We start from the raw sequence: 27,377 nt of genomic DNA, 5'->3' as shown, positions 1-27,377 counted from the left end.
ACCTAGGATCCCTGCGTCTAGAAGCGTATGAGTGGGGGCCAGCGAAGGCTCAGTAATTTATCTTCCCCCCCTCCCCGTTCCCCACCACCAACTATTGCCTGCACACCATTCGTGTGGTAAGGCACAAAGAGAGCTGCCCATTGAATCCTCCAGTATGCTGGGGTCTGAAGGAGAAAAGAGAACCAGCCCCTTCTTTTAAGTGTATTATTGCATCTACTTTTCTGTCCTAAAATGAATTCATAAATAATATGCCCTGCTAACATATATAGTTTTTTAAAAGGCTGATTCTCTAACTAATATGAAAGAGAAATAAAAGGAAAATGCTGTGCAGAAAGGTAGAGGATATTTTGTGTATACGCAGTCCAGAAATGCTATCTCATACCCACGAAAAAGCACCCTGGAAGGCAGCAGTGATGTCTCATGTCTCCTTACAGTGAATATGTTTGTATTTAAGAGGAATGAGACGTTGAGTTGAAGCTGGTCAGCCCTTCGTGCTTATCATTGCAGTCAGGAAAGAGAAGCTAAATAGAAAGGTGCCTACGCATAGACACGCAGATATACACAATTAGCATTACTGTGACGGCTTCAAATATGGACTAGTTAGGGTACATTGTCCTGAGACCCAGCGCTTCAGGGTGGCATTGATTTTACTGCCCTGATTTTTCTGAAACAATAATGACTCGTTGGTGAAGTCTGAATAAAACAGAGCACAAAGGCTCTTTGATTTACATAGGCAGTTATGTTCCTGGAAAACTCAATGTGTGTTCAAATTGTGCCAAAGAGTAGATTCTGTGAACCCACATGAGAGCTGGGGAGGCATGTGAAGGCCGGTGGGGAGTGGACAGCTCTGCCCCATGCAGGACGGTTATCCCATCTCAAGGCATCTGGCATCCTTGGTCCTCAGCCAGGGACTAGGAAAGCACCCGCTGACCCAAGAACTGAACATGTGCTGTCTTTATATCACACCGTTATAGGGATGCAAGAATAAAGGTGGGGAATGAGTCTGAGGGGTAAATTTAGTTTTCTTAAAAACTGGATTTTTCAAGAACTGAGAGTTACCAATATTCCTCTGGGTCTCTTTGGTCGCCCTTTGTTTTTAAAATAAAACCTCCTTTAGAACAGAAGCTGCCTTTCCTGGCTTTTCTGATCACACATTATCTTTATGACTGTTAAGTTTACAATGTTTTGCTAATGATTATTCCAAAAATTCTGTTTTTCCTGGTTTTCTTGTTTCTCTTTTTGTCGCCTTTCAGATGTGCCATTACGTGTCCTTCTATGACTTTAAAACCTATAATGATTTTATTGTAATTTTATCATGCTTATCTGTCCTAACCAGTATTTTATAATAGATACTAGTTCTATCTAGGTGATTTTCAGGGCTGGGCTATAATTGAGGAAACAACATCCATTATTTCTTGGTGTGATTTGAGGGATTGAGCAGCCACTTGTAACAGCCTCCACATCACCTGGTTATGACACTGTAACTCTTTCTTGCAAATGGTATTCAGGGTATGGAGTATCACTGGACCTGCCCTGTGGGTCTCAGGCAGGGCCATGGCCCACATCTCACTCTCCAGGGACCCCCAGACACCTAGGATCCCCTCTAAAGTGCCCAGGATCCAGGCCCAGAGAGTCCAAGACAGCCTGGCTATGTGTCTTTTTTTTTTTTTTTAGTATATATATTTTTTAATTAAAAAAATATTTTTTCTTTGCCTGAGACAGGTCTCAGTTACAGCACTCGGGATTGTTGATCATCGTAGTGTTATGTTTCGTCTTACGTGTCACAGTCTTTTAATTGTGGCATGCGAACTCAGTTGTGGCATGTGGGATCTAGTTCCCTGACCAGAGACTGAACCCCAGGTCCCCTGCATTGGGAGCCTGAAGTCTTAGCCACCGGACCATCAGGGAAGTCCCCATGTGTCTTTTTAAATGTCCCACGTGAACCTGATGGGCACTCACAGGCTCTAGGGATGATTCCAGCCAGGCACACCATACAGCCTTGGTTTCCTTACCTGGACCCGTCAGTGCTCTGCGTTCGAATCCAGAGGGTATGCATATCCAGTCATGACCTAGGAGGGCCCAGTGGGTGTCCTGCTGGGTCAAAAACAGAGAAGCTACGGAGCCCTCGCCCGTTTATTATTATCTGTTTATGGGGTTGACTTGGCTTCCCAGGTGGCGCAGTGGTAAAGAACCCCTCTGCCAGTGCAGGAGAGGTAAGAGGAGCAGGTTCGATCCCTAAGTCAGGAAGATCCCCTGGAGGAGGGCATGGCAACCCCCTCCAGTATTCTTGCCTGGAGAATCCTATGGACAGAGGAGCCTGGCAGGCTACAGTCCATCGGGTTGCAAAGAGTTGGACACAAATGAAGCGAGTTAGCTTGCACACATGCTCATGGGGTGCTTAGGAGGTTTCCATCATCAGGAGGAAGAACAGAAAATGACTTCTTACCTACACAAGTCCAACTCTGAATCATAAAAAGCATTACACTTCACCTGGCACAGAAGGCTGAAAAAAGTCAGTGTTTGTGAGACTGAGGTTCTGTTTTTCCTTTTCCAGCTGACGTCACAGCATCCTTACGCTGAAGTTTTCATCGGCCGGCCACACGTTTGGACCGTTGACCTTGGCAATCAGGAGGAGGTCGAGGATGCCGTGAAAGCGATTTTAAGTCAGAAGGTTGTTTCTTTTATTCCATTTCTCCATTGGTAATGTGAACGGGATGGTGTGGAAAGCATCCCAGGCGCTTCGTTCGAGTAGTTAGAACATTTCCATGTCAGCTTAACTCTGGCATTAGAAAACAGCCCAGTTGAAGGGCTGGCCTGCGAATTTGGTGGATGTTCCATGACATGGAAATGGAGCTGGTGTCCAGAGGAGTGTGGATTCTGCAGATCTTTTGACGTGACTCCTGGGTCCCATATATGGTAGTAGGAGCTTGAATTGTTACTTGAGTCTTTGACCTAATTATGTAGCTCTCCTAAAGATCATAAAAGATAGTCCTACTCCCCTGAAAAAAAAAAAGTGAGAAGGATAAGGAATAATTAAGGAATTATTGGGAAATGTTTTTCTATAGCATCTATTTATTTGGCTTTTCTACCTATGCATCTTATAGAATTTTATATAAGAAACTAACTTCTCTGGAGTTTTCCTGATCAGTTCAGCATCATGTATTAAATACCTACTGTATGCAGAGCACTTTCTGAACCACTGTAAGGAGATGCTTACTTCATAAACATAAAGGAGGCTGGTTCCACCTAGGATCCAGCGGCACCCCCTCGGGCAGTTACTTAACCTCTGAGCCTCAGTTTCCTCATCCTTTATGAAGGATAGTTTCATCTGCTTTACAGGTGCTTGAGAAGATTCAATGAGACAATGAATATAAAGGGCTTAAAGGCAGTGTCAGCATCATAAACATTTAGTCAGCAGTACGAAGTCAGTAGGCTTCCCAGGTGGTGCTAATGTAAAGAACTCACCTGCCAATGCAGGAGACATGAGAGACACGGGTTTGATCCCTGGGTTGGGAAGATGCCCTGGAGAAGTGCATGGCAACCCACTCCAGTACTCTTGCCTTGAGAATCCCATGGACAGAGGAGCCTGGCAAGCTAGTCCATAGAGTGGCAAAGAGTTGGACAGGACTGAAGTGACTTAGCACACACACACACATGAAGTCAATGTTAGTGTTACATATGCAATAATATTCTTTTTTATTGAAGTATAATTGATTTACAGTGCTGTGTTTCAAGTATACAGCAAAGTGATTAAGTTATCCATATATAAATTCTTTATCATATTTGTTTTCCATTATGGTTTGTCACAAGATATTGAATATAGTTGCCTGTGCTATACAGTAGGACCTGGTTGTTTATCCATCCTATATGTAATAGTTGGCATCAGCTCACCTCAGCTCCCAATCCAACCCTCCCCTGCCCCCTTTCCCCTGGCAACCAAAAGTCTGTCCTCTATGTCTGTGAGTCTCTTTCTGTTTTGTAGACAAGTTCATTTGTGTTGTATCTTAGATTCCACATAGCAGTGATATCGTACAATGATATGCCTTTCTCTGACGTGCTTCACTTAGTATGATAGTCTGTTGGCTGTTGGTCCATTCATGTAGCTGCAAATGGCATTATTTCATTTTTGTGGCTGAGTAATATTCCAGTGTGTGTGTGTGTAAGTAACATATATACCACGTCTTTTTCCATCGGTAGACATTTAGGTTGTTTCTATGTCACGGCCATTGTAATGCTATAATATTCTTATTTTTGTTAGTGATAGTCTTGATTTTCACTAGATTGTAAGCAACATGGGCAGGAACTGTGTCTCACTGCTGTGTTCTCAGGGCCCAGCATAATGATGTACCTCACAGATGTGTGGGAAGCATGGAGGCAGTGAGGATAGATATTTGCAAATCACCACACTAAGGCAGAGGATGTTTGGTGCCAAGACCAACACACCAGAGATTGAGAGGTGTCTGTCTTCTCTGCTTCTTTTTTTTAATTGAAGCGTAGTTGATTTTACAATATCATTAGTTTTCTGTGTACAGAAAAATGATTCAGATATGTGTGTATATTCTTTTTCATATTCTTTTCCATTTTACTTTATTACAGGATATTGAATATAGTGCCCTGTGCTATACAGTATAGGAGCTTGTTGTTTATCTATCCCTGTCTCTGTTGTCATGAAATGGTCTCCATATGTGTATCTCTCTGTCTTCTCCACTTCTTACAGAGACATCAGTCGCATTGGATTAGAAAGAAAGAAAAGTGAAGTCGCTCAGTCGTATCCGACTCTTTGCGACCCCATGGGACTGTAGCCTACCAGGCTTCTCCATCCATGCGATTTTCCAGGCAAGAGTACCAGAGTGGGTTGCCGTTTCCTTCTCCAGGGAATCTTCCCAACGCAGGGACCAAACCCAGGTCTCCCGCATTGCAGGCAGACGCTTTACCCTCTGAGTCACCAGGGAGCCCTTACTGGATTAGAGGACACCCTAAATCAGTATGACCTCATCTCACTCGATTGTATCTATTTGCATCTCCAAACAGAGTCCCACTCACAGGGTTAGGACTTCAACATGTCTTTTTTGGGGGACAGTTCAACCCACAACACTTAGTTAAGTGTGCATGGCCTCGAAAAGGAGTAGTTCAAAAGTTAATGTACAGACGAAAATCTTGGATCATAAAGTTCAAAACCTTGTAGCTAATAGATCTGTTTTGTCAGACAGAAAGCTCGTGGGAATGCCTGACACATAAAGCAGTGAGTGGGTGCCGAGTTCTGTCCACTCCTAAGCGAGGCTGTGTTCACTCCATGGAACATCTACTGTTCCATGTTTTAAAACCCTTTCCCTTGGTGGTTTGAACAACACAAATTTGTTTAAATAATTTTCAACTAAGGCCACTTAACTGGTTGGGGGGGAGGGTGTTAGTTATAATAAATGATATTTTGGGAGAATCTCTTTCTACACATGTAGAATCTCTCTGTACATCTTTATGAGCCTTATCTCATTTAACCCTTCTACAGATAAGAACATTAAGGTTTAAATAAATTAAGTAATTTACCTAAAATCGCACAACTAGTAAGTAGTAGGACCTGGGTAGAAACTAGTATTTTGGCTGGTTTATTAAGATGAAATTTAAGAAGAAAAACAGCATGAAATGAAGCAAAGGAAAAGTTGAGAGTGAGAAAGAGAGATAAAATAAGGGATGAGAGTAATACAAAAACAATTGTCATAACCCTTAAGCTTGTTATAAATGTGTCAGAAATTTGGTACCAAGATTTCTCATATTTAATTACAAGATTTTAGGTTACATGACACTCAAAAAAGCAAGAAAACATGACACATCATTAAGAGAGGACTCTGTCAATAAAACCAGACCCAGAGATGACCCAGATGTTGTAATTATCAGACAGCAAATGTTAAATGCTGAGACAAATATATTAAAATGTTTGATGGAAAAAGTAGACAGTATATATGAACAGATGGGGGATTTCAGCAGAAATGGAAAAAGAAATTTTAAGCCAAATGAAAAAATACTAGAACCAAAGGTACAGACAGTATCAGAAATGAACTCTTTCACTGGATTTATCAGCAGACTGTACACAGCAGAGGAAAATAATCAGTGAACTTAACAACTTGTCAGTAGAAAGTATTGAAATTAGAGAAACAAGATAAAAAGAGGGGGCATATAAGATCTGTGGAACAGCATCAAACAACCTAACTTACATGTGATGAGAATCTTGGAGGAGAGAATGATCAGAAGAAACATTTGTGAAAAGATGATGGCTACGAATTTTCTAAAATTGATGAATGACATCAACCTACAGATCCTGGGAGCTCAGTGAAGGCCAAGCAGGATAAATATGGAGAAAAACACAGTTAGGTACATTGTAGCTGAACTGCCAAAAATGAAAGATAAGGAAAATAATCTTGAAAGCAGCCAGAGAAAAATGTATTACATTCAAGGGAATAACAGTATAAAAGACGACCAGCTTCCTACTGGAAATAATGGAGACCATAGAAGATTCCATAGGAGCCAGAATGTGTAGAGCCTTTAAAAAGGTCACCATAGGGATTATGGATTTTATTCTCAGTATGATGGTTAGTTTTGAACAGTGGAATGGCATGATCTGTCTTACATTTGAAATCATCAAGAGAAATTACATGAAGTGTCTAACTTAAAATTCTCGACTTAGTAGATAGAGGAGATAAGACTCACCCCGTGGTCTTCTGCCTTCTAAGACCATCTCTCATTGACTGGTGCCAAGCCACCGGTCAGGTGGGGCCATGCAGGGGTTAACTGATCTCAGAGTGCAGTTCCCCTAGAAATCCACGCTCTGACTTAGAACGCTGAGTAATGCTAGAGGAGAGAGGACATCGCACAGGAAGGAAGAAGGTAAAGAGGAGCAAATGAAGGACAATGTGGGGGGATAGGGACAGTTTCCAAGGCCAGGAGGGACTGTGTGGTGCAGTCTGCAGGCATCCTTCCTGTGGCCATGATTAACAGTCCTTCTCCCACCAGGCGGGATGATCAAACACTGCCCCCTGCTTCTCCATAACTGGCCCTATTTGGGATTCTCAGCGACTGGTGCGATTTCACATCCGCTTTCATTCCATCCCCCAAAGAGGCCTTGACTTTCCTTGAAGGGCTGTTCTGCAGAAAGCTCTCTCTCACGGACACACGCACACACGCACACAAAATCTGTGCAGCAGATCTAACATCAGAGACTAGCCAGTGCTCGGTATTCCTTACGCTGCAGACCTTTCCCACACCCAGGGCCCTGTTCCCATCCACAGCAAGATGGCTCCTGGAACTTACTGGCAGCAATGGCTTGAGAATATAGTTTCTTTTCTTTTTGGATTTCCCTTTATAGGAAAATTGGTTCCTTATCTTTTAGAACAGTGAACTGGCCACAGAGCAAGCAATGAGTCAGCATCCCTTTGGTTAACCTGGGTTTAGTTGGTAGGGTGACCTAGGAAGAGCCGTTTTTCTGTGTTTATCACATGAGCTCTTTGAATTAATTCACTTTCATTTCTAATGGATGCCCTTTGGAATATGTTGTAGGAATGACCTTTGAGTGTTTAGTATGCTTCCTACCGCATAACTGAGTCTGTTGGTGGCATGACACATGGTCACTGATGTTTGTTTATCTTACTCTAGAAATCCTGCTTATCCCTTTTTAAATGAAACCGATATGCCAAGTCCTCTATTGTATGTTTTTTGTTGTTGTTCTTATTCCTCCATGTATTTTCCCACAAATATGGGGGGAGACATATATCTAGCCAATTAGAGAAAGCTTGTGGAATCACTCACAGGTTGGTTAAATAAATATTCTTTAAAAGAAAATTAAAAGTATACATTGGGTGTAAAGGACTGTGTTTGGATTAGAGAGGGCACAGCAAGTGCAAAAGCTTGAGATGAAAAGATGCAGGCTTGGAAGATGTAAGTTAGTTAAAGAATTTTGTGCTCATCTGAGATGAACTATCTAGGGACAAAAGGACCTCAGTTCTTGCAGAATAGTCCTGCCCTGGTATTACAGTACTTACGGCTCTGCCCCTTTTGGCTGTCTCCGGGTGGATGAGGGCAGCCATGGCTGTGTGATATGTCATCTAATTGTGTATTCAAAGACACGTTATGAAAGTGACAATGATAGATGATGAAGATTTCAAAAGTAATGTATGAATCAACACAGAAAATGGGAGAATATGCCTTGAGCCCAACTGCTTGGCTTCCCACAGATGAGTATCTTCTCTGTCAGTTTCCCATTTTCATCAGGCTTCACCTCACAGATGTTTTGTCCAGGCCTCCACCCTGCAGATTTGAGATAGGCAAGTGCAGACTTAAGAGGGAAGTGATGAACGTGCCAACTGCTGTTGGGTTCTCTGAAGCTGTAAAAAAATTGGATTACTGGTGATTTTCTCCCAAGTGTAATGTCCATTTCAGGTTAATAATGCCAGACGGCTGTCCCTGAAGACACAGACGTCAGATGTTGGCATAGGCAGTGCAGAACTCCAACCCACTTTTCTTCCCCTTCCATCAGTATCAGTGTTGATCAGATTGCCTCCCCCACTCCAGTGAGGCACCTTCTGCATTACTTGCACCCTCAGATAAAGTCCAGGCTCCTTAGGGTAGAAATCTCAAGTCCTTTGTGGAAATCCAGTGAGCTGCTTCCTAGCCTAGCTCATTAGCTTCCATGATCCTAGTTCTGTCCTACCACACTCCTTCTTTCAAGTCTAATTTCCCACTACTTGCTCCCACTAGAACATCTTCTATATCTTGGCCCTCCCTCAGTCTTGGCTTGCTAGAATCATAGCTGGTCTTAAAAGCCCAACATTAGCAGAAGTTGGCTTTGACCTTCTAGCCTCCTGGGACCCTCTCACTGAAATCTCTGTGATGTGTTGTCACTGTTTTTTGCTCCATGAGTTCTTTGGGTACATATTTACCTACTAATACAAAAGGAAGTTTTCTCACTGTCGTGAAATTAGCTCACCACATGCCTTTCTCAGAGGAGGAGGCCTGCGTTCATTCACTAGGTGTTTGCTGATTCCAGTGTGTGCCCTGCTGGTCAGCACCAGGATACAGCTGATCTGCAGCCATGGATCCTGCCCCATAGATCTTACCTTCCAACAACGGACACTCTGTACCTTGGTTGGATGCCTTCCATGTGTTAGACACTGAACTAAGCACTTTACTTTTTCCCTCGATGTAATATTCATCACAGATTCCAAAGAATGGGTTTTTCTTATCACCATTTCACACTTGAAGGATCTGAGGCTCAAAGATGATGGTTAATTTGCTCTGGGTCCCACAGCTGATAAGGAACAGGGAGGTTGTGAAGACGGGTCTGCTAATTTCCAAGTTCATATTCTTAGCCCCTCGCCTGACTGCCTGCAGGCATTGGCACCTGAGTGTGGGTGAATCAGTGGAGAACTGGAAACAGATTACTTGCCTCGTGTCCTCCTCTTTCATGATCTGTTCTGTTTCTGCAGATTGAGCCATACATGCCATATGAATTCACATGCGAAGGGATGCTACAGAGAATCAATGCTTTCATCGAAAAACAGGTAAGGCTCTCCTCGGTCCATCTGTCCTCGCCACTCCCTCCCTTCTGGTACCCCAGGTAACTCGTGAACAAGTAAAAGCTCACCATGTTTCTGGGAGATTTTCCTGATTTGGAGGACTCCGCAAGCTAGGTGAGGGCTTCTTGAAATTCTAACATGTGAAGTGCCATGGTCACCCAGAGGAGTCTGGCTGTCATTGGAGTAAAAATGTTCCTTGTGGGTGGAACGTCAGATGGATACTGAAGGGAAGGGACTGGATGGTCAAGATGAAAACCTCCTTCACCATCAGACCTGACCCTTGTCCAGGAACCACACAAAGACTTGGGTGGGGAGGGGGACAGAGAGATGGCTCAGTATATGTCAGTGATTCCAAATAGGTAGGACTCTTTGGTGGTTTTCAAACGTTTTTAAAAATAGGATTCCTTTTCAAATGAAACTTTACTTGAGATCCAAGTATATAAAACAGATAAAAGCAAAACTTTACTTCCAGAGCTGGGGAGGGCTCCTCGGGTCCCACCACCCCCAACAGAGTTGGGACACTGTGTCCTGTGCTCAGAGAAGTAAAGGCCAAAAGTGCCATTGCCATCGTTTTAAAACATCTTAATTCCTTAGGCTTCAGAAATAGCACAGAGCTAGAAATAGACAGGCCGAGAGCCCCCATGGGTAGGGGAATATGAGCTCCTTGACCAGATGTGAGAGATGAGGGATTCTGCTTCTAAGCAGAGCATCTTAGTGCAATCAAGAGATCTTGACACGTAGGCAGGGAAGACTCTGAGGCTGAAAGTAGAAATGGCGTGTTCAGAGTGAAAGCAGGCATGGACTGTAGGCCAAGGCAGGTTTCCAAGGAAAGATTTGAGGCCAGAGACTGTGGTGAGCCGTGGACAGCCCTGAGTGCAGCCTCTGGACGGGGCCAGCCAGAGACAGAGGCCTCAGGGGCCCAGGCCTGATGTTCTGAAGGTTTGTTAATGGAAGGAGGGTCTGCAGTGCAGCCCTCCCCTGGCATTCCAGCCCCTCTGCTGAGGCCTTCTGGCTGTATGACTTGGATGTGTTAGTTTCCTCCGCTGCAAAATGAGGATGATACTAGAACCTCAAGCGGCTAATGTGAAAATGAGCTAGTGCATATGAAGTGCTTGGAACAAGGCCGACACATATGCTCAATAAAGGCACACTATTGCTGTGCTTATTTAATATACATTGTTACATTATTATGTGACAGTGTATTCTACAGTAGTATTCATCAGCCTTTACCAGGATAGCTGAGCATTTGAATCACTATCTCATTCACTCTTTATATGACACTTAACTCAAAAATGACAGTATCATTATCCTGACGGGGGCAGCCCTTTACATACAGACTTTACATCCCAACACATCATCTCATTTATCCTCACAGTAGTCCTGGGAGGTAGCAATCATCACCCATTCTCTGGATAACAAGAACCAAGAGTCTTGGTCGTAGGGCTCAGTCATGGAATCAGGGTTGGACGCTGGGTTGGTTTGAACCCACGCAGGCTTGTGCCAACAGCATTGCTGGAGCCTTAGGCGATGACACTTGTCCCAGAGCTATACTTTCCATCTTCTTTGATCTCAAGAAGCTGCCAACCCTTCCCACAGGTGCAGACAGGGATGCGGTGGCCTGTGGCAGTGAGATTTTAACACATCACAGACTTTACTACCCTTCCCGGAGGCTGAGATCTTACCAGGATCCCTGCCAGAATCCACTTCCACCTTTCCTGTCTCAACTTCCTCTGAGGGAAAATGGTTACTCACCACCACATTGTAAAAAGACATTTTGAATTTTATATCAGAGTGTAGATGATTTACAATACTGTATTAGTTTCAAGTATACAGCAAAGTGATGAAGTTACACAGGTGCATTCTTCTTCAGATTGTTTTCCCCTGTAGGTTATTACAGAATAGTAAGCATAGTTCTCTGTGCTATACAGTGGGTCCTTGTCGATTAGTTTATATATACATTAGTGTGTGTATGGCTTCCCTGGTGGCTCAGTTGGTAAAGAATCTGCCTGCAATGCAGGCGATCCGGGTTCAATCCCTGATTGCAAAGATCCCCTGGAGTAGGAAATGGCAACCCACTCCAGTATTCTTGCCTGGAGAATCCCATGGACAGAGGAGCCTGGTGGGCTACAGTCCATGGGGTCGCAAAGAATCAGACACAGCTGAGTGACTGTCGCTGTCCCTAGTGTGTGTATGTTAATCCCAAACTCCTAATTTAACCCCCGACCACCACCATCTTTCCTCTTTGGTAACCATAAGTTTGGTTTCTGTTTAGTGTCTGTGAGTCTGTTTCTGTTTTGTAAAAAAAAAAGTTCATTTATATCATTTTTTAGAATCCACATATAAGTGGTATCATATGATATTTGAAAAGACTTTATCATATTTATTTGAAGGCCGTCTTTCTTTCTTCCCTAAGATTCTTGAATGCCAGCCAGTCCTTAGAAGTTGTCATGTGACCCATTCTTTTTAAACCTATTACTAGATTTCCTTTCAAACAGGAAGGTCTATTTGTTCCCCAAATAGACCTTGTTAAATGTTCAGTGATGCAGGGCCACACCCAGTTCGGTCCCCTTGACATCCAAGTGCCCAGCCCTCTGCCTGGTAGGGAGGAGGTGCACAAACCTGAAAGAATGATTAAATGAATGAGGAGGGTAATGAGTGTGTGTGCTTTTCATTCCTGTGTGCCACGATCCAGGAGGCTCACCTGAACCCTCATGACTCAGAGAGACAATTAATAAAATTGTCTCCTAGAAAACATGCTCGTAAAATTGCCCTTTCACACTTCCCCTGGGTAGAGTTTCTTCTGCAGAGCTCTGCCGCTCACAGAAACCCAGGCGTCTCTTCTCTGCCTGCTGTTATTCATGCATCTGCTCTGTATTTGTCAACTGGAGGGGACTGCAGACTGCGCCCAGAGCTGGGGAAGAAGAGGTGTCAAAGGATGAGTCCCTGTCAAGTAACTTCAAGGTCAGGATGATAGGCAGTGCTGCCGCCAGTGATGACACCTGTCACAGCGACTAGCCAGGTGTGCTTTGGGATCACGTAACTCAGGTGCAGGGTGGGGCCGGGGAGGGGACGGAGAGTGTCTGGAAGCACTTTGTGGGAGATGAGTCCTGAAGGCAAAGTGGCGGTACCTGAAGGCCTGGGGGAAAAAGAGAAATGGTGGTGAATTGGAAGGTTGGCACTGTGACTGAAGAGAGAGAGATGATCAAGAGGAGGTCGGAGGAGATACATCATGAAAAGATACTGAGGCTCAGCTCAAGAACTCAGAATTTGATTCTGGGACAAGAGGAGGCTGCAGACAGGTTTTAACTCAGGAATTGGGCAGTGATGCTATCAGATTGGTGTTTTAGAAAAGTCACTCTAGGAATCATTTGTGTTTAGGGGCGTTTCTTGTTCAGCATTCTCTCAGTGCTGCTAATGAGCAATAAAGGGGCCTATTTTGAGTTTATCCTAGGCCTCCAGGGAGGGTTTTCTTGAAGCCATAATGTTCCCTAACTCCAGAAGGAAATTGGGAAGCCAAGATCCGATTGGTTCACAGGTCGGGTCTTCTGCCTCTTAACGATTAGCTCCAGGCTCTGGTGTTTCAGAACTTGGAGTGTTCAGTATTTTTGCCGCCCAAAGACCATCTTCAAAGAGCAGTGAGAGGCAGAGGCTGTTTCTGGTGTGAACAGGAAAGCCTCAAGCTCTGAAGGGTGGCGGCAGTGCATGCTTGCCGTCTCTTAAATCGTAGGAGCGCCACAGCCCTAATTAGGCTGATCTCTGCCTTCAGAGCCCTCCGTGTGATCTGCTAAGGGAATAAGGAAGCTTTTATCCCAGAACCCTTTCAAGGTTTTTCATCACACTCACCCCAGGCAATGGGGGCCAGAGGACGCCATTTGACCAAGCCCTGGGCCTCAGCGTGTATTCTGTAGAGTGCTTGACAGCAGGAAACCTCCCCCTCCAGACTGGGCAGCACCCAATAGGAATGAATCCTGGCTTTAGGAAAACCACTTGCTTTTTCCCTTAATGCCCCCATTCCCTCTACTATGCTAATAGTGTCGATTTGCATAGCAAGCCCTGTCATATTGCTCTCCAAGAGAAGCACCCTCTTGAGCAGTAGGAGCTGGTGCCAGGGAGAAAAATCCAATGTATTCTAAGATCCAGAGCCCTCTTCTCCCCTAATTTGGGTGTGTTCAGGCTTGTTAAGTTTCTCCTCATCCATTTCTTGGGAAAGACTTAGGTGCTTGCCTCAGGCCAGAGAGTAGAGCAAGTTCTTTTGATGGAATGTCAATGCTCAGGTTAATTTCTGAAAGCCATGCTCACATTATTTTGCAAGGAGCTGTATCGTTTATGAGAAAAGCACTCTGGAGATAGGGAGGGGGAGAAAAGAGTTAACTCCAAGAGCTGCAGTGGAATCAACTTTAGCTCCTGGGAAATCTGGTTCATGGGGGCCCATCCTGACCTCCAAGGGGCATGTTCTAGATGCAGGAACAAACCTGGCAGGGAATCTGGATAGCTCAGCGTAGGGGGGATGGTGGAAGTGCCAGGTCACAGGGAAAGAGGAAAAGAAACTGAAACAGGGAGAAGGTTGGCAGTTGCTTAAGAAGTATTCACTCTTTTGAAAAATTAGTGGTTGCTGTTTGCCCAGCCATTCCTGAACCCAGGGGGGTTAAGTGGGTAATGATTGAGTGCCGGGCCCTAGAGTCTGACAGTCAAGTTCACTTCCCGGCTTAGCCCGCGCTCTCAGTGACCCGGGTCAGGTTTCCTAACCTCTGTGTGCTGATTCCTCTTCTGTCCAGTGGGGAGACTACGACCCACCCCTGGGGTTGGTAGAGAAATCAAGAAATGAATACATGTTTAAGGCTGAGAGGGTACCTGGCACCGAGTATGTCCTCTGAAAGCCTTAACTTCCACTGCAGGAGCCCAGAAACCAATTTACTGGGTTTTCACGTAAAAGACACAGCTTCTTGCAAAATGATGTGAGCACAATCACCCTGTATAGTATTTATAGGGTTTTTACAGGAAGTATAAAATATAGCTGAAGAGCATGTGGTAAGAGCATTTCAGGTGTGTTTGTTTTTTTTTTTTAACAACTTTACTGAGGTATAATTTACAGACCCTCAAATTTACTCTATGTCAGGGTACAGTTCAGTGGGGCTTTTTGTTGTTGTTAATTATTAGGGTTGGGAAACTACTACCACAATCTAGTTTTACAACATTTCCATCACCGTAAAAAGCTCTTTTGTGCCCCGTGCAATTTCTCAGCATAATGTTTGTGTGGTTCATGCATACTGTAGCATGCTTTAGCACTTCATTCTTTTTCATTGCTGAATAGTATTCCATTGGATGGATAGACCACAGTTTGTTTACCCATTCTCCAACTGATGGACATGTGGGTCATTTCCACCTTTTGGCTTTTGTGAAGAGTGGGGTACTACCTTGAACATTCGCATATATGTGCACATATGTTTTTGTTTCTCCCCATAGACTGTTCGAGTAGAAGAGTTTGAAATGTGGGGGGTTCATGTCTAAATCTTTGCAACATGAGCTTGTTGACTTGCAGTATAAAGTTCACCATAAAGATTAGTCACCACAGCTTAGCTTCACGACCACCTTCTCTGTTTCCCTTGTGGAAATGTAAATTTGCACCTGCTGCTGGGAATCAGCCCCAGGGGCCACCCACGGACAGAGTTCACTCTTTTGAGGACAGCAGAAGCTGAGAATGGCAGGTACCAGCAAGCAACTGAAATGTGTTTAATCCGATCAGTCACTCATGATATATTGAACGCTTTTTCTGTGCTTGGCTCTGGATTCCTCTGCTGTAACATAAATAACAAATATACCCCTTACCCCTCCCCTAGCTGGCTAAACTTGGCCCAAATCCCAATTTCATAACCTTGAAGCTGCTTCCCATTCCCCACCCCCTTTTTTTTTTCTTTTGCAAATCCCTGACCTTACTTCCTTTAGATCCTGCTTCCAGACCTGTATCTGAATCCACCTGCACCTGATATGTCATGGGTATAATAACTCAATCAAAGGTTTAGCCAGACATCCACTCAAGGTAGAGGTTTTATGGAAAAGATCCCATTACCTACAACCAAGCGCTTCTCTCCAAGGAAGCAGCCTTCCCTTCTCCCCGCCGGTGTCTTCTCCAGCTCTGGGTGTTAAGTGAATCACATTTTCTCCATACTGGTACTTAGCCTTTGTGACAAAGGCAGCACCCTTACTTCTTTTTCATAGTATGTTGTGTTCATTGGCTCAGAACAGTACTTCTCATAAGTATGTTGATTAATAGACCTTTCTTACTGTTGTTACTATTGGGAAATTTCATACTGAAGCAAACTTAGGGAAATTTGGTGACTGGCTAAAATCATTATTAGAGAGGAATGCAGATGTTCTGTGTCTAAGTGAGCTTGTTAACCAGATTGGAAATTACTGTTTATGTCTCTTCTGGTTATGTAAAGCTTCTGGGTTAGAATAGTATCTTTTTCTATTTCTATCAAAGCCCCAGGATGCCAAAACCATTCAGTGCTGTTCAGTGGCTCTTTATTGAGCACCAATTATCTGCAAAACACTGTATTTGTGCTAAGCCACTAACTCCTATTTAGCCTACCAAACCCAGCCCGGAAGTCCCTATTTCCTGGAAGCCTTCTCTGACACTACCCCCACCCCTTCCCGTCCCCAGAGTTAATTCTCTCTCTCCTCTTAGTGGCCTTTGCATCCTGGTTGGACATCTGTTGTGTACTGTTCTATAATTTTTTTTTAATGCGGGCCTTTGTCCCCAGAGACTCTGTCTCATCCACATTCAGATTTCCAGCACCCAGGGTAAGTGTTAGTAGTTGTTTGTTAAGTTTTGAACGGATGCCTGAGAGACCCTTCAAAGCCACCCTATGAGCATTTCATGGAGGTTTGTTGGAAAAAGATGCCCAAGGCTGTCCTCTCTCTCTCTGCACTGCTGTGTGGCTTCCTAACTGTCTGTTCCAGCTTCTGCTCCTGTCTACTGTTCTCAACTCAGCAGATCCTGTCACTCCTCTGCCCAGAATTCTCCAGTAGCTTCTATCTCACTTCAAGGAAAAGCCAAGGCTTTATATGGGCCATCCCCGTCCCCAAGCTCTAGGTGCTCTGATGTCCCAGATACCACCTCTTCCTACTTCCAGCCCCCAACGCATGCACACACACACACATGCACACACATGCACACACACACACACAGCTCAGGCTGCATGGAACAGCCCGCTCCTCCTGGAACCCGCCGGACACCTTGCTGTCACGGCCTTCGCCCTTCATTTGCTGCTTTCTGTTCTGTCCATCCCAGACACTTGCATGGCTCACACTTTTCCTTCCTCAGGTCTTTTCTTTCAATGTTGCCTCCTTGGTGATGCCTTATCTGATACCCTCTTCCCCAACAGTCCCAATTCCTTATCCTCACTTCATTTTATTTAGAGCAATTACTAGCTTTTAACATTACATATAATTTATTTATTTAGTTTCTCTATCTCCCTCACTGAAAAGAAGCTCTATAAAGGCAGGTGTTTTAGTTCCTTTTTTTTGTTTGTTTAACCAAGTCATCCCCAAGGGTGTAGAAAAGTCCCTTGCTCATAATAACAGTAAGAGCCAACCCATGGTGTTTGATCATGCACATTTCTGAGCATGTCACACATTATAATTACCTTTACTCCCCTCCACAGCTCTCTGTTGAGGTCATCATTTTACAGTTGAGGAAACTGAGGCCAAGAAAGGTTATGGGGCTCGCCAAGACCACTCAGCTGCTCAGAGGACCTGAGATTAAAACCTAAGCAATCCAAACTCCAAACCCTTATGCTTTTCTGCTTCTTAGCAAGTAAGGTATTTGTCAAATGAACAAACGAGTGAGTTGAGTGAGTGAACAAGGAGATGAGGCCAGTTGGCGCTGCCCTGTTAGCTGATGCTGAGGTTGAGTGAAACAGAGGACCTCGCACTTTCCGTGAGCACCCAGCGGGGCTGGCACCTGGGGTGAGAAGAGGTTTATGACAAGCTATTGTGTCAATTGTGCCCTGCAAGCGGCTGGACAAAGAGATGGCCCTTGTGGACGATTGTCATAGGTAATCCAGGCAGCTCGACTTCTCCCTCTGAACCCTGGCGGCAAATAATGTTCTACCTTGGAATATTTAACATCTCTCAGCGCCCTCTTGGCTGCCCTGGTGGCTCCCATACTAAAGAAGCCATCTTCAGTGCAGGAGACCTGGGTTCAATCCCTAGATCGAGAAGATCTCCTGAAGAAGGGAATGGCAACCCACTTCCGTACTCTTGCCTGGAGGATCCCATGGACAGAGGAGCCTGGTGGATTGTGTTCATGGGCTTGTAGAGTCGGACATGACTGAGCGACTAACACTTTCATGGGTACCCTCTTAAGAGTCACTTCATTTTTTCTCTCACAGGAGTTATATAAGGCTGAAGGACAAATGGTATTATCTGCATTTAGATGTGAAAGCAGGCAGAGGGAACTTGAGGGGCTTTTGTGAAGTCCCACAGCTGGAGGCAGAACCGTAACACAGATCCCCAGTCCCTCCTGCCTTACCTGTTGTCACATAGACTGGGGACACTTTCATTCTCCTTGTCTTCAAGCCCGTTCACCTTCAGGCTTTCCACACGGTTCACCAAGCCTTAAAAAGGGCCTGCCGCTATTTTCCCTATTTCTTTCTTTTTAAAAAATTTATTTTATTGAAGTATAGTTACTTACGATGTTCTGTAGTTTCTGGTGTATAGCAGAGTGATTCAGTTTTACATATTTATTAATTTGCACTGCTAGTCCCAAACTCCCAATCCATCTTTCCCTCACCCCCCTGCCCTCTTTGACAAACACACGTCAGTTCTCTACATCTGTGAGTCTCTTTCTGTTTCATAGACAAATTCACACATTTTATTTTAGATTCCACATATGAGTGATATCATATGGTAGTTGTCTTTCTCCTTCTGACTTAATAGGACACTCTAGGCCCATCCATGTTGCTGCAAATGGCATTATCTTGTTCTTTTTCATGACTGAGTGGCATTCCATCATACATATGTATATATTACATGTATGTATACATGTATATCATGTCTTCTTTTACCTTTTGTCTTTCCATGGACATTTAGGTTGTGTCCATGTCCTGGCCATTGTAAGTAGCATTGCTGTGAACGTTGGGGTGCATTTATATCTTCGAATTAGACTTTTCTCCAAGTGTATGTCCAGGATTGGGACTGCTGGATCATGTGACAACTCTATTTTTAGTTTTTTTGAGGAACCTGCATACCGTTTTCCACAGTGGCTGCACCAGTTTCCACTCCCACCAATATATCTTGATTATTTCTGGTCCTACTGGTACCCAGAACAGACTAGTGAGAGGATACCGGACCAGCCCCCCAGTGAGCCAAAGCAAGGGTGACCGGGACCCAAGAGTTCACGTGGAGTTGAGTTAAGCTCTCCTGATAAACAGAACCTGCACTGGTGTCTGCAAGGGCTTATTAAGGACTCAGCGGGTGGGCTCGGACTGCCCTGCTTGGGACAAGCCCCAGGGCTCCATCTATCCAGCACTGCCCCGCTTCTGCACACGCCAGTGCTGCAGTGCCTCCAGAGCCCTGTACAGGGCACAGGCACCGCCTCCACAGAGGGACCAGCGGAGGGTGGTGAGCATTAGGGGAGTGCCTGCTGTTTGCCAGCATTCAGCCCAGCTGCGCCACCCACAGCCTGGCAGCATCACTCCGCATGGACCAGCAGTGGAGGCAGGGCCAGACTGAGCAGTGTGCCCGAAGCCCTGCCCCAGTGAGGCCAAGGCCTCAAATCTAGGTCTCGGATCTGAAGCGCATTCCCTGGCCCCACCACCTCCCAGTTTAACAAGGAAGAATCTTTCTCCCCATTTCAGTTTTATCCCTTGGACTGTGTCGCATAACCACGTGAGGCTCAGAATGAATAAGAAGCAGTCTCTGAAGAGTCCACCAGACTCTGCAGGTGTAGACACCACCCTCAGCTCTCACTGCCTGTAGGAGGGACGTTCTGCAGTGTTCTTACCAAGCTGTAAAAGCCAGCATTTGCATCTTCAGCTGTCATGGTGTCCAGTGATCCAGGGTTCCTAGTTGTTTGCCTGCTGTATACAGTCACACAGTAGGCTTTGGTGTCCGTTAGACTTTGAATCTCTTTATTATAATACTTAATGGCTGTAAACACTATCAGATTTCTCCTAAAGACTTATAGGCAAAGTTGCTTACAGTCAGTCAGTTCAGTCGCTCAGTCATGTCTGACTGCAACCCCAGGGACTGCAGCATGCCAGGCTTCCCTATCCATCACCAACTCCCAGAGCTTGCTCAAACTCATGTCCATTGAGTCAGTGATGCTATCCAACAATCTCATCCTCTGTCGTCCCCTTCTCCTCCTGCCTCCAATCTTTCCCAGCATCAGGGTCTTTTCTAATGACTCAGCTCTTTGCATCAGGTGGCCAAAATATTAGAGCTCCAGCTTCAGCATCAGTCCTTCCAATGAATATTCAGTACTGATCTCCTTTAGGATGGACTGGTTTGATCTTCTTGAGGTCCAAGGGACTCTCAACAGTCTTCTCCGACACCAAAGTTCAAAAGCATCAGTTCTTTTGCTTACAGTAGCCAGCCAGAAAAACAAACCAAAAAACCAATGCTTAGCCTTTTCCAAATATCCATGTACATGCTCAGCTTTGATCAGCAATAACTATGTTGATCATCATGCATCTTCCTTCCTATTTGATGGACATATTTTCAAAGTTCAGCCAGTAAGTTTCCATATGCTGCCTGGTTAGAGAGTGACAGCCACCAGTGAACACTCAGGGCTCCCATTCCGGGTGCCCGGGTCTGCCATCATGCTGTCACCCTTAGTAACAGTGTCCAGACCGAAATAATTGTGTTACACCAGTCTTAGCAACTCCATGGATTATGCTGAAGATGATCACAAATCTGAAGACCTAGACAAGGTCTTCCAGCCCTGGGCTGTGAGATAGGAGGACACTCTGCTTACTCTCCTGCCCTGTAGCACTGTCAAAACCTTAAACTGGATCCTATTAAACCAGTGCATTTCTTTCATCTCTGAATTATTAGACCCTTCTGGAATCTTCTGCCGTCAGCTGATACAAATTCAGGCTCTAGGTTTCCTGACCTCACGCTGTGAAGTTATCTGTTAAGCCCCAAACTCACTTGGGCTTCCCAGGTGGCGCTAGTGGTAAAGAACCTGCCTGCCAATGCAGGAGATGCAGGAGGGTTCGGATCCCTGGGTTGGGAAGATCCCCTGGAGGAGCAAATGATAACCCACTCTAGTATTCTTGCCTGGAGAATCCTATGGACAGAGGAGCCTGGCGGGCTGTAGTCAATGGCACTGCAAAGAGTCGAAAGCCACTTGAGCACGCACTCACTCAGTCTCAAGCATGCACAGCCTCACATGACAATGTAATGTGGGAGACGACAGCAAGTTCACCTTACTGGTGGGATCCCAAGCCCTGATGAGGAGACTGGAATAGAAGCCTACTTGCCAGTTACCTTCCTCTATGTGTAATAGCATCACCTCCTTCAGCAAGGAAGTGGGGAGAAGCAGGAACCATAGGAAATCATCAGTTTCATCATCTACATTTTTCTGATGAGGAAGCTGAGGTTTGAAAGAGGAAAAATGCAAACAGCATAGCAGGGCCCCCTGGATGCGTCTCTGGCCTGCATTCTCACTGTTCAGGGACCCTGCAGGGCCCAGTCCTGCAATGCTCCACGTGACCAACAGGAGGAGCGTGGAACCTGTCCCTGCTGGCTCCAGTTCTGAAAGCCTGAGATAGTTAGCCAGCTCCCCATCCACAAAGAGGATAGAGAGAAAGCAAGAGGAAAAAGAATATTCCAGAAGGACATGCATTGAAAAGTAAATTCCCTGATGATCCCCAACCCTGTTACCCATTTCCTTTTCTTAGTGGTGCCAGAAATATTCTTATAGGAACACAGGCCTGATTATGTATATTGACACAAATGGAAACACACTATATACCCACATTCAACCTATTTTTTTCCCTTCTCAGTTTGCATTGGGGATGTTTCCATGTCAGGGCATAGTAACCTATTACATTGCTTGGGTTTTTTTTTGTATCTGAACCTGTTTAAATACAACCTTTAGATTGTTTCACTTCAGTTCAGCCACTGGTGTCTGACTCTTTACGACTCTATGGATTGCAGCACACCAGGCTTCCCTGTCTATCACCAACTCCCAGAGCTTGCTCAAACTCATGTCCATCGAGTCGGTGATGCCATCCAGCCATCTCGTCCTCTTCTCCTCCTGCCTCCAATCTTTCCCAACATTAGGGTCTTTTCTAATGACTCAGCTCTTCGCATCAGGTGGTCAAAGTATTGGAGCTTCAACATCAGTCCCTCCAATGAATATTCAAGATTGATTTTCTTTAGGATTGACTGGTTTGATCTCCTTGAAGTCCAAGGGACTCTCAAGAGTCTTCTCGAATGCCACGGTTCAAAGGCATCAATTCTTCAGCACTCAGCCTTTATGGTCCAGCTCTCACATCCATACGTGACTACTGGAAACACCATAGCTTTGGCTAGATGGACCTTTGTCAACAAAGTAATGTCTCTGCTTTTTTATGCTGTCTAGATTTGTCACAGCTTTTCTTCCAAGGAGCAAGTGTCTTTTAACTTCATGGCTGTAGTCACCATCTGCAGTGATTTTGGAAGAAATAAAGTCTGTCACTGTTTCTCTTGTTTCCTCATTGATTTCTCATGAAGTGATGGGACTGGATGCCATGATCTTAGGTTTTTGAATATTGAGTTTTAGGCCAGCTTTTTCACTCCTCTTTCACTTTCATCAAGAGGCTCTTTAGTTCCACTTTATTTCTGCCATAAGAGTGGTGTCATCTGCATATCTGAGGTTATTGATATTTCTCCTGGCAATCTTAATTCCAGCTTGTGCTGCATCCAGCCTGGCATTTTGCATGATGTCCTCTGCTTATAAGTTAAATAAGCAGGGTGACAATATATAGCCTTGACGTACTCCTTTCCTGATTTGGAATCAGTCCATTGTTCCGTGTCTGGTTCTAACTGTTGCTTCTTGACCTGCATACAGGTTTCTCAGGAGGCAGGTAAAGTGGCCTGGAATCCCCATCTCTTTAAGAATTTTCCATAGTTTGTTGTGATCCACACTGTCAAAGGCTTTGGCTTAGTCAGTGAAGCAGAAGTAGATATTTTTCTGGAATTCTCTTGCTTTTTCTATGATGCAATGGATGTTGGCCATTTGATCTCTGGTTCCTCTACCTTTTTCTAAATCAAGCTTGAACATGTGGAAATTCTTGTTTCACATACTTTTGAAGCCTGACTTGGAGAATTTTGAGCATTACTTCGCTAGTGTGTGAGATGAGAGCAATTGTGTGATAGTTTGAACATTCTTTTGCATTGCCTTTCTTTGGGATTGGAGTGAAAACTGACCTTTTCCTGTCATGTAGCCACTGCTGAGCTTTCCAAATTTGCTGGCATATTGAGTGCAGCACTTCAGCAGCAGCATCTTTTAGGATTTGAAATAACTCAGCTGGAATTCCATCACCTCCACTAGCTTTGTTCACAGTGATGCTTCCTAAGGCCCACTTAACTTCACACTCCAAGATGTCTGGCTCTCGGTGTTTAAACACAACCTGTTTATATACAACCTTTAGTTTGTTTCAAGTCTTCCACTTCTCCTCTCAACAACGTTGCTTACGTTTCCCTGTGTCCTGAGTAGGTTTCTTTGCCCCATGTGTCCCATATGTCTGCAGTGAATTCCTCCAAGTAGAGTTGAGAGCTCAGGATCCTAGCCATCACTGGGCACCCCAAGGGCTAGCCCACCCCAAAAGAAGTTACACAAACACAGCTTTTCTTTTGCAGGTTGGATGGCTCAGGGATTTGGAGGGCTTTGACTCGGGTTCCATCAGCAACATTTAAGCAGAGCGGGCTCTGGGTGCCAGCGGTACCTGAGTTCCCACCCCTGGTACCTGTTCAGACTTGCTCCTGGCATGGCTGAGACGAAAGCTGGGGTCCCAGGTCGGGGAGAGTTCCTGCTCCTCACCTGCCCTATCCCTGATCCCTTTCTTCTCACTGCTCAGCTTATGCCTGCTGCACGCATTTCCTCCTGGTCCTCCCTGCCCGTGACTCCCTTGGACATGTGCATTTCCTCCGCTCCCAGTAGATCCCAGGAATGACCGACCAGCCCCATCCTGAGCACACCCCCACCTTCCCTGCCTCCGGGTGCCTCTCCTCTCAGGGGGTACCAGGTTACTTCACCTTCTATCACACATCCTCAGACAGCTTCTCTAGCGATTGAATTTGTGTTATACTTGTTCCAACCAGCTGAGCTTCTATCAAGACCATGTCCCCGCGATAGGTTCTATTCCAGAGACCTACAGACCTCTTTTGCTTCCCTGAGTTGAAACTAGCACTCAGAAAACAGTGTTATATTAGGTAACCGTTGTTAAATTCTGTGTCAGATTAGGTAGTTGCTGAAAATGTCTTAGGAATTAGGGCGGAGGGAATGGAACAGCTGGTGAACGTGGGCCTGGAGATGGGCCTTCAAGGGCGGAGGCTTTAAATAGCTCGACTGTATCATCGTGAACATGAAGGGATAGCCCGTTACTGGCAGGCACAGTGCTGGGCATAGGAAGCTGGTGAGTAGAGGTGGCAAGGCCAAGGCCGTGTTCTAGCTGAGATGCCAACCCAAGCCCGTCTGGCTCCCATCCACTGCCCGTCTCCAGTCTCGCACAGCCGGTGCCCCAGCTTGTTGGGACTGGTTGGCAGACTGGGGAATCCCCCACCTGCATCCCTGGTCCCTTGCCTGACAGTTTCATTGTCATTCTAGGACTTCTGCCACGGGCAAGTGATGTGGCCGCCCCTGAGTGCCCTACAGGTAAAATTTGCTGAGCCCGGGCAGTCCTGCAAGCAAGCGTGTCAGGAGAACCAGCTCATCTGTGAGCCGTCCTTCTTCCAGCATCTCAACAAGGACAAGGACCTGCTGAAGTAAGTGTCGGAGCGCGGGAGGGGCGGCCCCACCTCCAGCTCACCTCGGGCTTAGAGTTGGGTTGAAGTTTGCGTTTCTAGGCTCTAGGTTCAGGGGCTGTTGGAATAAATTGTAGAGAAGGAGCGGGTCACACCACATCTCCCCCTACCCAGAGAAAGTTGGCCTAGCATTTTTACTGTTAGGTAGATGAGGTCCCCTGGCCTGCTGATACATTTAGAATTCAAATGGGGGTGTTGTATGTGCTTAAATAATGCCAGTTCTGGGCTTGGAGATGGTAGGAGGTGTCAGTTAGCTAATTCATACCCAAGAAGCATAAGAGCCAAGATGGGCCCAGAACCGCAAGCATGGACGGACCCGCCCCTGAGGTCCCAGGCTGAAGCCTGGTCCCCAGATGGCATCTAGCAGAGTGACAGTCTTCAACCCTGGAGTCAGGAAGGAATGAAAAATATGGGCAAGGAGCTGGCACAGAACTGCCCACAGCAAATCCACTGCCGCCCTGCCCTCCTGACGCCCCGTCCCCTTTGTACTTTACTTCAGCCGTTTTGGAGTGAGTGCATGCCAGCAGCTGTGAGCCTGGCACTACCGGGTCCCCGAGGGTCCCCGAGCAGGGTGGCGGGCACAGCACTGGAATTACAGCCCAGAGTCACCCAGTGGGGTCTTCTCTCGCCGGCATTGCTCGCCTTGTGCTGCTTGTGTTACTAACAGTTGTTGTTGTTTAGTTGATAAGTCATGTTCAACCCTGCAACCCCGTGGTCTATAGCCTGCCAGGCTCCTCTGTCCATAGGATTCTCCACACAAGAATACTGGAATGGGTTGCCTTCTCCAGGGCATCTTCCAGACCCAGGGAATGAGCCCACGTCTCCTGCATTGGCAGGCGGGTTCTTTACCACTTAGCTACCAGGGAACCATTAATTTCATTAACACCGTTCATTTCCTTTTGTGGTGGCATTGAGTTTGGTGTTTGCATTTTCCAAATTTTCATGTGACGTTTCTTCTGGCCTCTGACTCATGACCTCAGTCAGGGCTAAATTTGTGCCTCGATATTTATCGCACCCACCCTGGGCTTATGAATCAGCTGGTAAAGATTCCACCTGTAATGAGGGAGATGTGGGTTCGATCCCAGGTTGGGAAGATCCCCTGAAGAGGGGAAAGGCTACCCACGCCAGTATTCTGGCCTGGAGAAAAGAGTTGGACACCACTGAGCGACTTTGACTCACTGGGCCACAACCTAGTTAATTACCTGTCACCTCCCTCCCAACCTTAATAGCTCTAATGTGGTATTTTCCCCGAGGGGATTTGTTCTCCCAACCCCAGATATTCTGCAGAGCAGCAGTTAGGTCCCAGTCTTTTTTTTTTTTTTTTACTTATTTATTGGCTGTGCCGGGTCTTTGTTGCTTCACAGGATTTTCTCGTTGCAGCGAACGAGGGACAAGTCTCTAGCTGTGGTGCACGGGCTTCTCATTGCAGTGACTTCTCTTGTGGAGCAGGGGCTCCAGGCACTTGGGCTTCAGCAGCTGTGGAGCCTGGGCTTTGCTGCTCCGAGGCACACGGGCTCAGTAGCTGGTAGCTTCCGGGCTCTGGAGCACAGACGCAGTCGTTGTGGTACAAGGGCTTGCATGTGGGTTCCCACCCAGCCAGGGATCGAACCTGTGTCTTCTGCAATGGCAGGTGGATTCTTTACCACCCAAGCCACCAGGGAAGCCCCTGCCCCAGTCTTAGGAACAGAGTGGACTCGGGGCTCCAGGCTCACAGGTCTCCATTCTGGCTTCACACCCTGTTGGAGCACAGTTGGCCACTGCATCTATCTGGGCACAGTGGTCTGAGCTGGCCTGGCCCTGCCTGTAAGCCTTATTATGCTCACCTCAAGTAATAAGGTGTAAAACCCTTTTCAGAGAGGAAACGTGATCTCTAGCATCTTGCCTGCAGGGCTCCTTTCCTGAGTAGGGACTCGGGGGATGCTATTTTTTCTCGTATTTCTTTTTTAACATGAAGACCAGGATCAGAGGTGGCCTCAATTCCACCAGCAGAATAGAGGCCAGACCAGCAGAGTGGGTCGGCATCCTGCTTTGCAGCGGTGATGCCATGTGAGAGGCAGCGCTGGTCTGATGTCTGTGGTGCTAGAAGCTTCTACCTCCAGAGCACGTGTCCCCACTTCTAAGTTCAGGAGGAGCTTCCCACTCACCCCTGTTGCAGGCCACTCCTGTACGAAGGTGGCTTCCTGAGAACCTTGAGTGTCTCCCTCTGTCTGACAGGAAGTCTGGCGTCTAGGGACAGACTGTCAAATGTCCACGGGCAGAGGTAGCCTCGCCTGCCTCTGGAGGAGGGAACCCTGATGGGACAGCTCAGAGGCATGGGCCTTCCTGGCCAGGCCGGGGGCAGGGCTCCAGGAGAGTCAGGGCCCGGCTAAGAGAGCCCAGGGTCCCGCCGAGCCTGCAGGGGAACCGGAAGGGGAGCCAGTGGGCCCATTTCCTCTGTTCTGTCAGTCTTCCCGCCTGTGGAATGGGGACAGCTGCAGTGATGGTGAGCCTGTGCTCAGCACAGTCCTTCCCTCCGGGAGCCTGGGCCACGGAGCAGGCCTGAAGTCACCGGGCTGCGACCAGAAAAGCCAGTGCCCCAGCCCCACCGCAAGCCCCACCCCGCCCCCCACCGGCAATCCCGTGCCCCAGGCCGAGCCCAGGGCAGCAGAAGGCCTGGGTGAGGGGCTACCCTGGGCCAGACCCTTTGCCGAGGCATGACTCAGCAGCCCCCACCCACCTAGCCCCTTGAAGATCTGTGGGTTTTCTCCCTAGGAGGCTGCCACACATGCTAATTTTGCAACAGAGCCACCTGAAATTAAT

At 46.3% G+C, this 27,377-nt stretch overlaps 1 protein-coding gene across 8 annotated transcripts in view; it reads left to right on the top strand.

Annotated features, from left to right (window-relative positions):
- The window catches only part of MGAT5 (alpha-1,6-mannosylglycoprotein 6-beta-N-acetylglucosaminyltransferase), a 388,895-nt gene that overhangs the window by 351,816 nt on the left and 9,702 nt on the right, over positions 1-27,377 (top strand). For all 8 annotated transcript variants that reach the window (XM_070476288.1, XM_070476287.1, XM_070476283.1 and 5 more), the window contains 3 exons: positions 2,555-2,671; positions 9,474-9,548; positions 24,382-24,539. In XM_070476288.1, coding sequence (XP_070332389.1) covers positions 2,555-2,671; positions 9,474-9,548; positions 24,382-24,539 — 350 coding nt within the window. The remainder of the gene's footprint in view (positions 1-2,554; positions 2,672-9,473; positions 9,549-24,381; positions 24,540-27,377) is intronic.

This window comes from Odocoileus virginianus, chromosome 13 (assembly GCF_023699985.2).
Source record: "Odocoileus virginianus isolate 20LAN1187 ecotype Illinois chromosome 13, Ovbor_1.2, whole genome shotgun sequence".
Taxonomy (NCBI): domain Eukaryota; kingdom Metazoa; phylum Chordata; class Mammalia; order Artiodactyla; family Cervidae; genus Odocoileus; species Odocoileus virginianus.
This window is presented reverse-complemented; position numbering and strand designations above follow the sequence as displayed.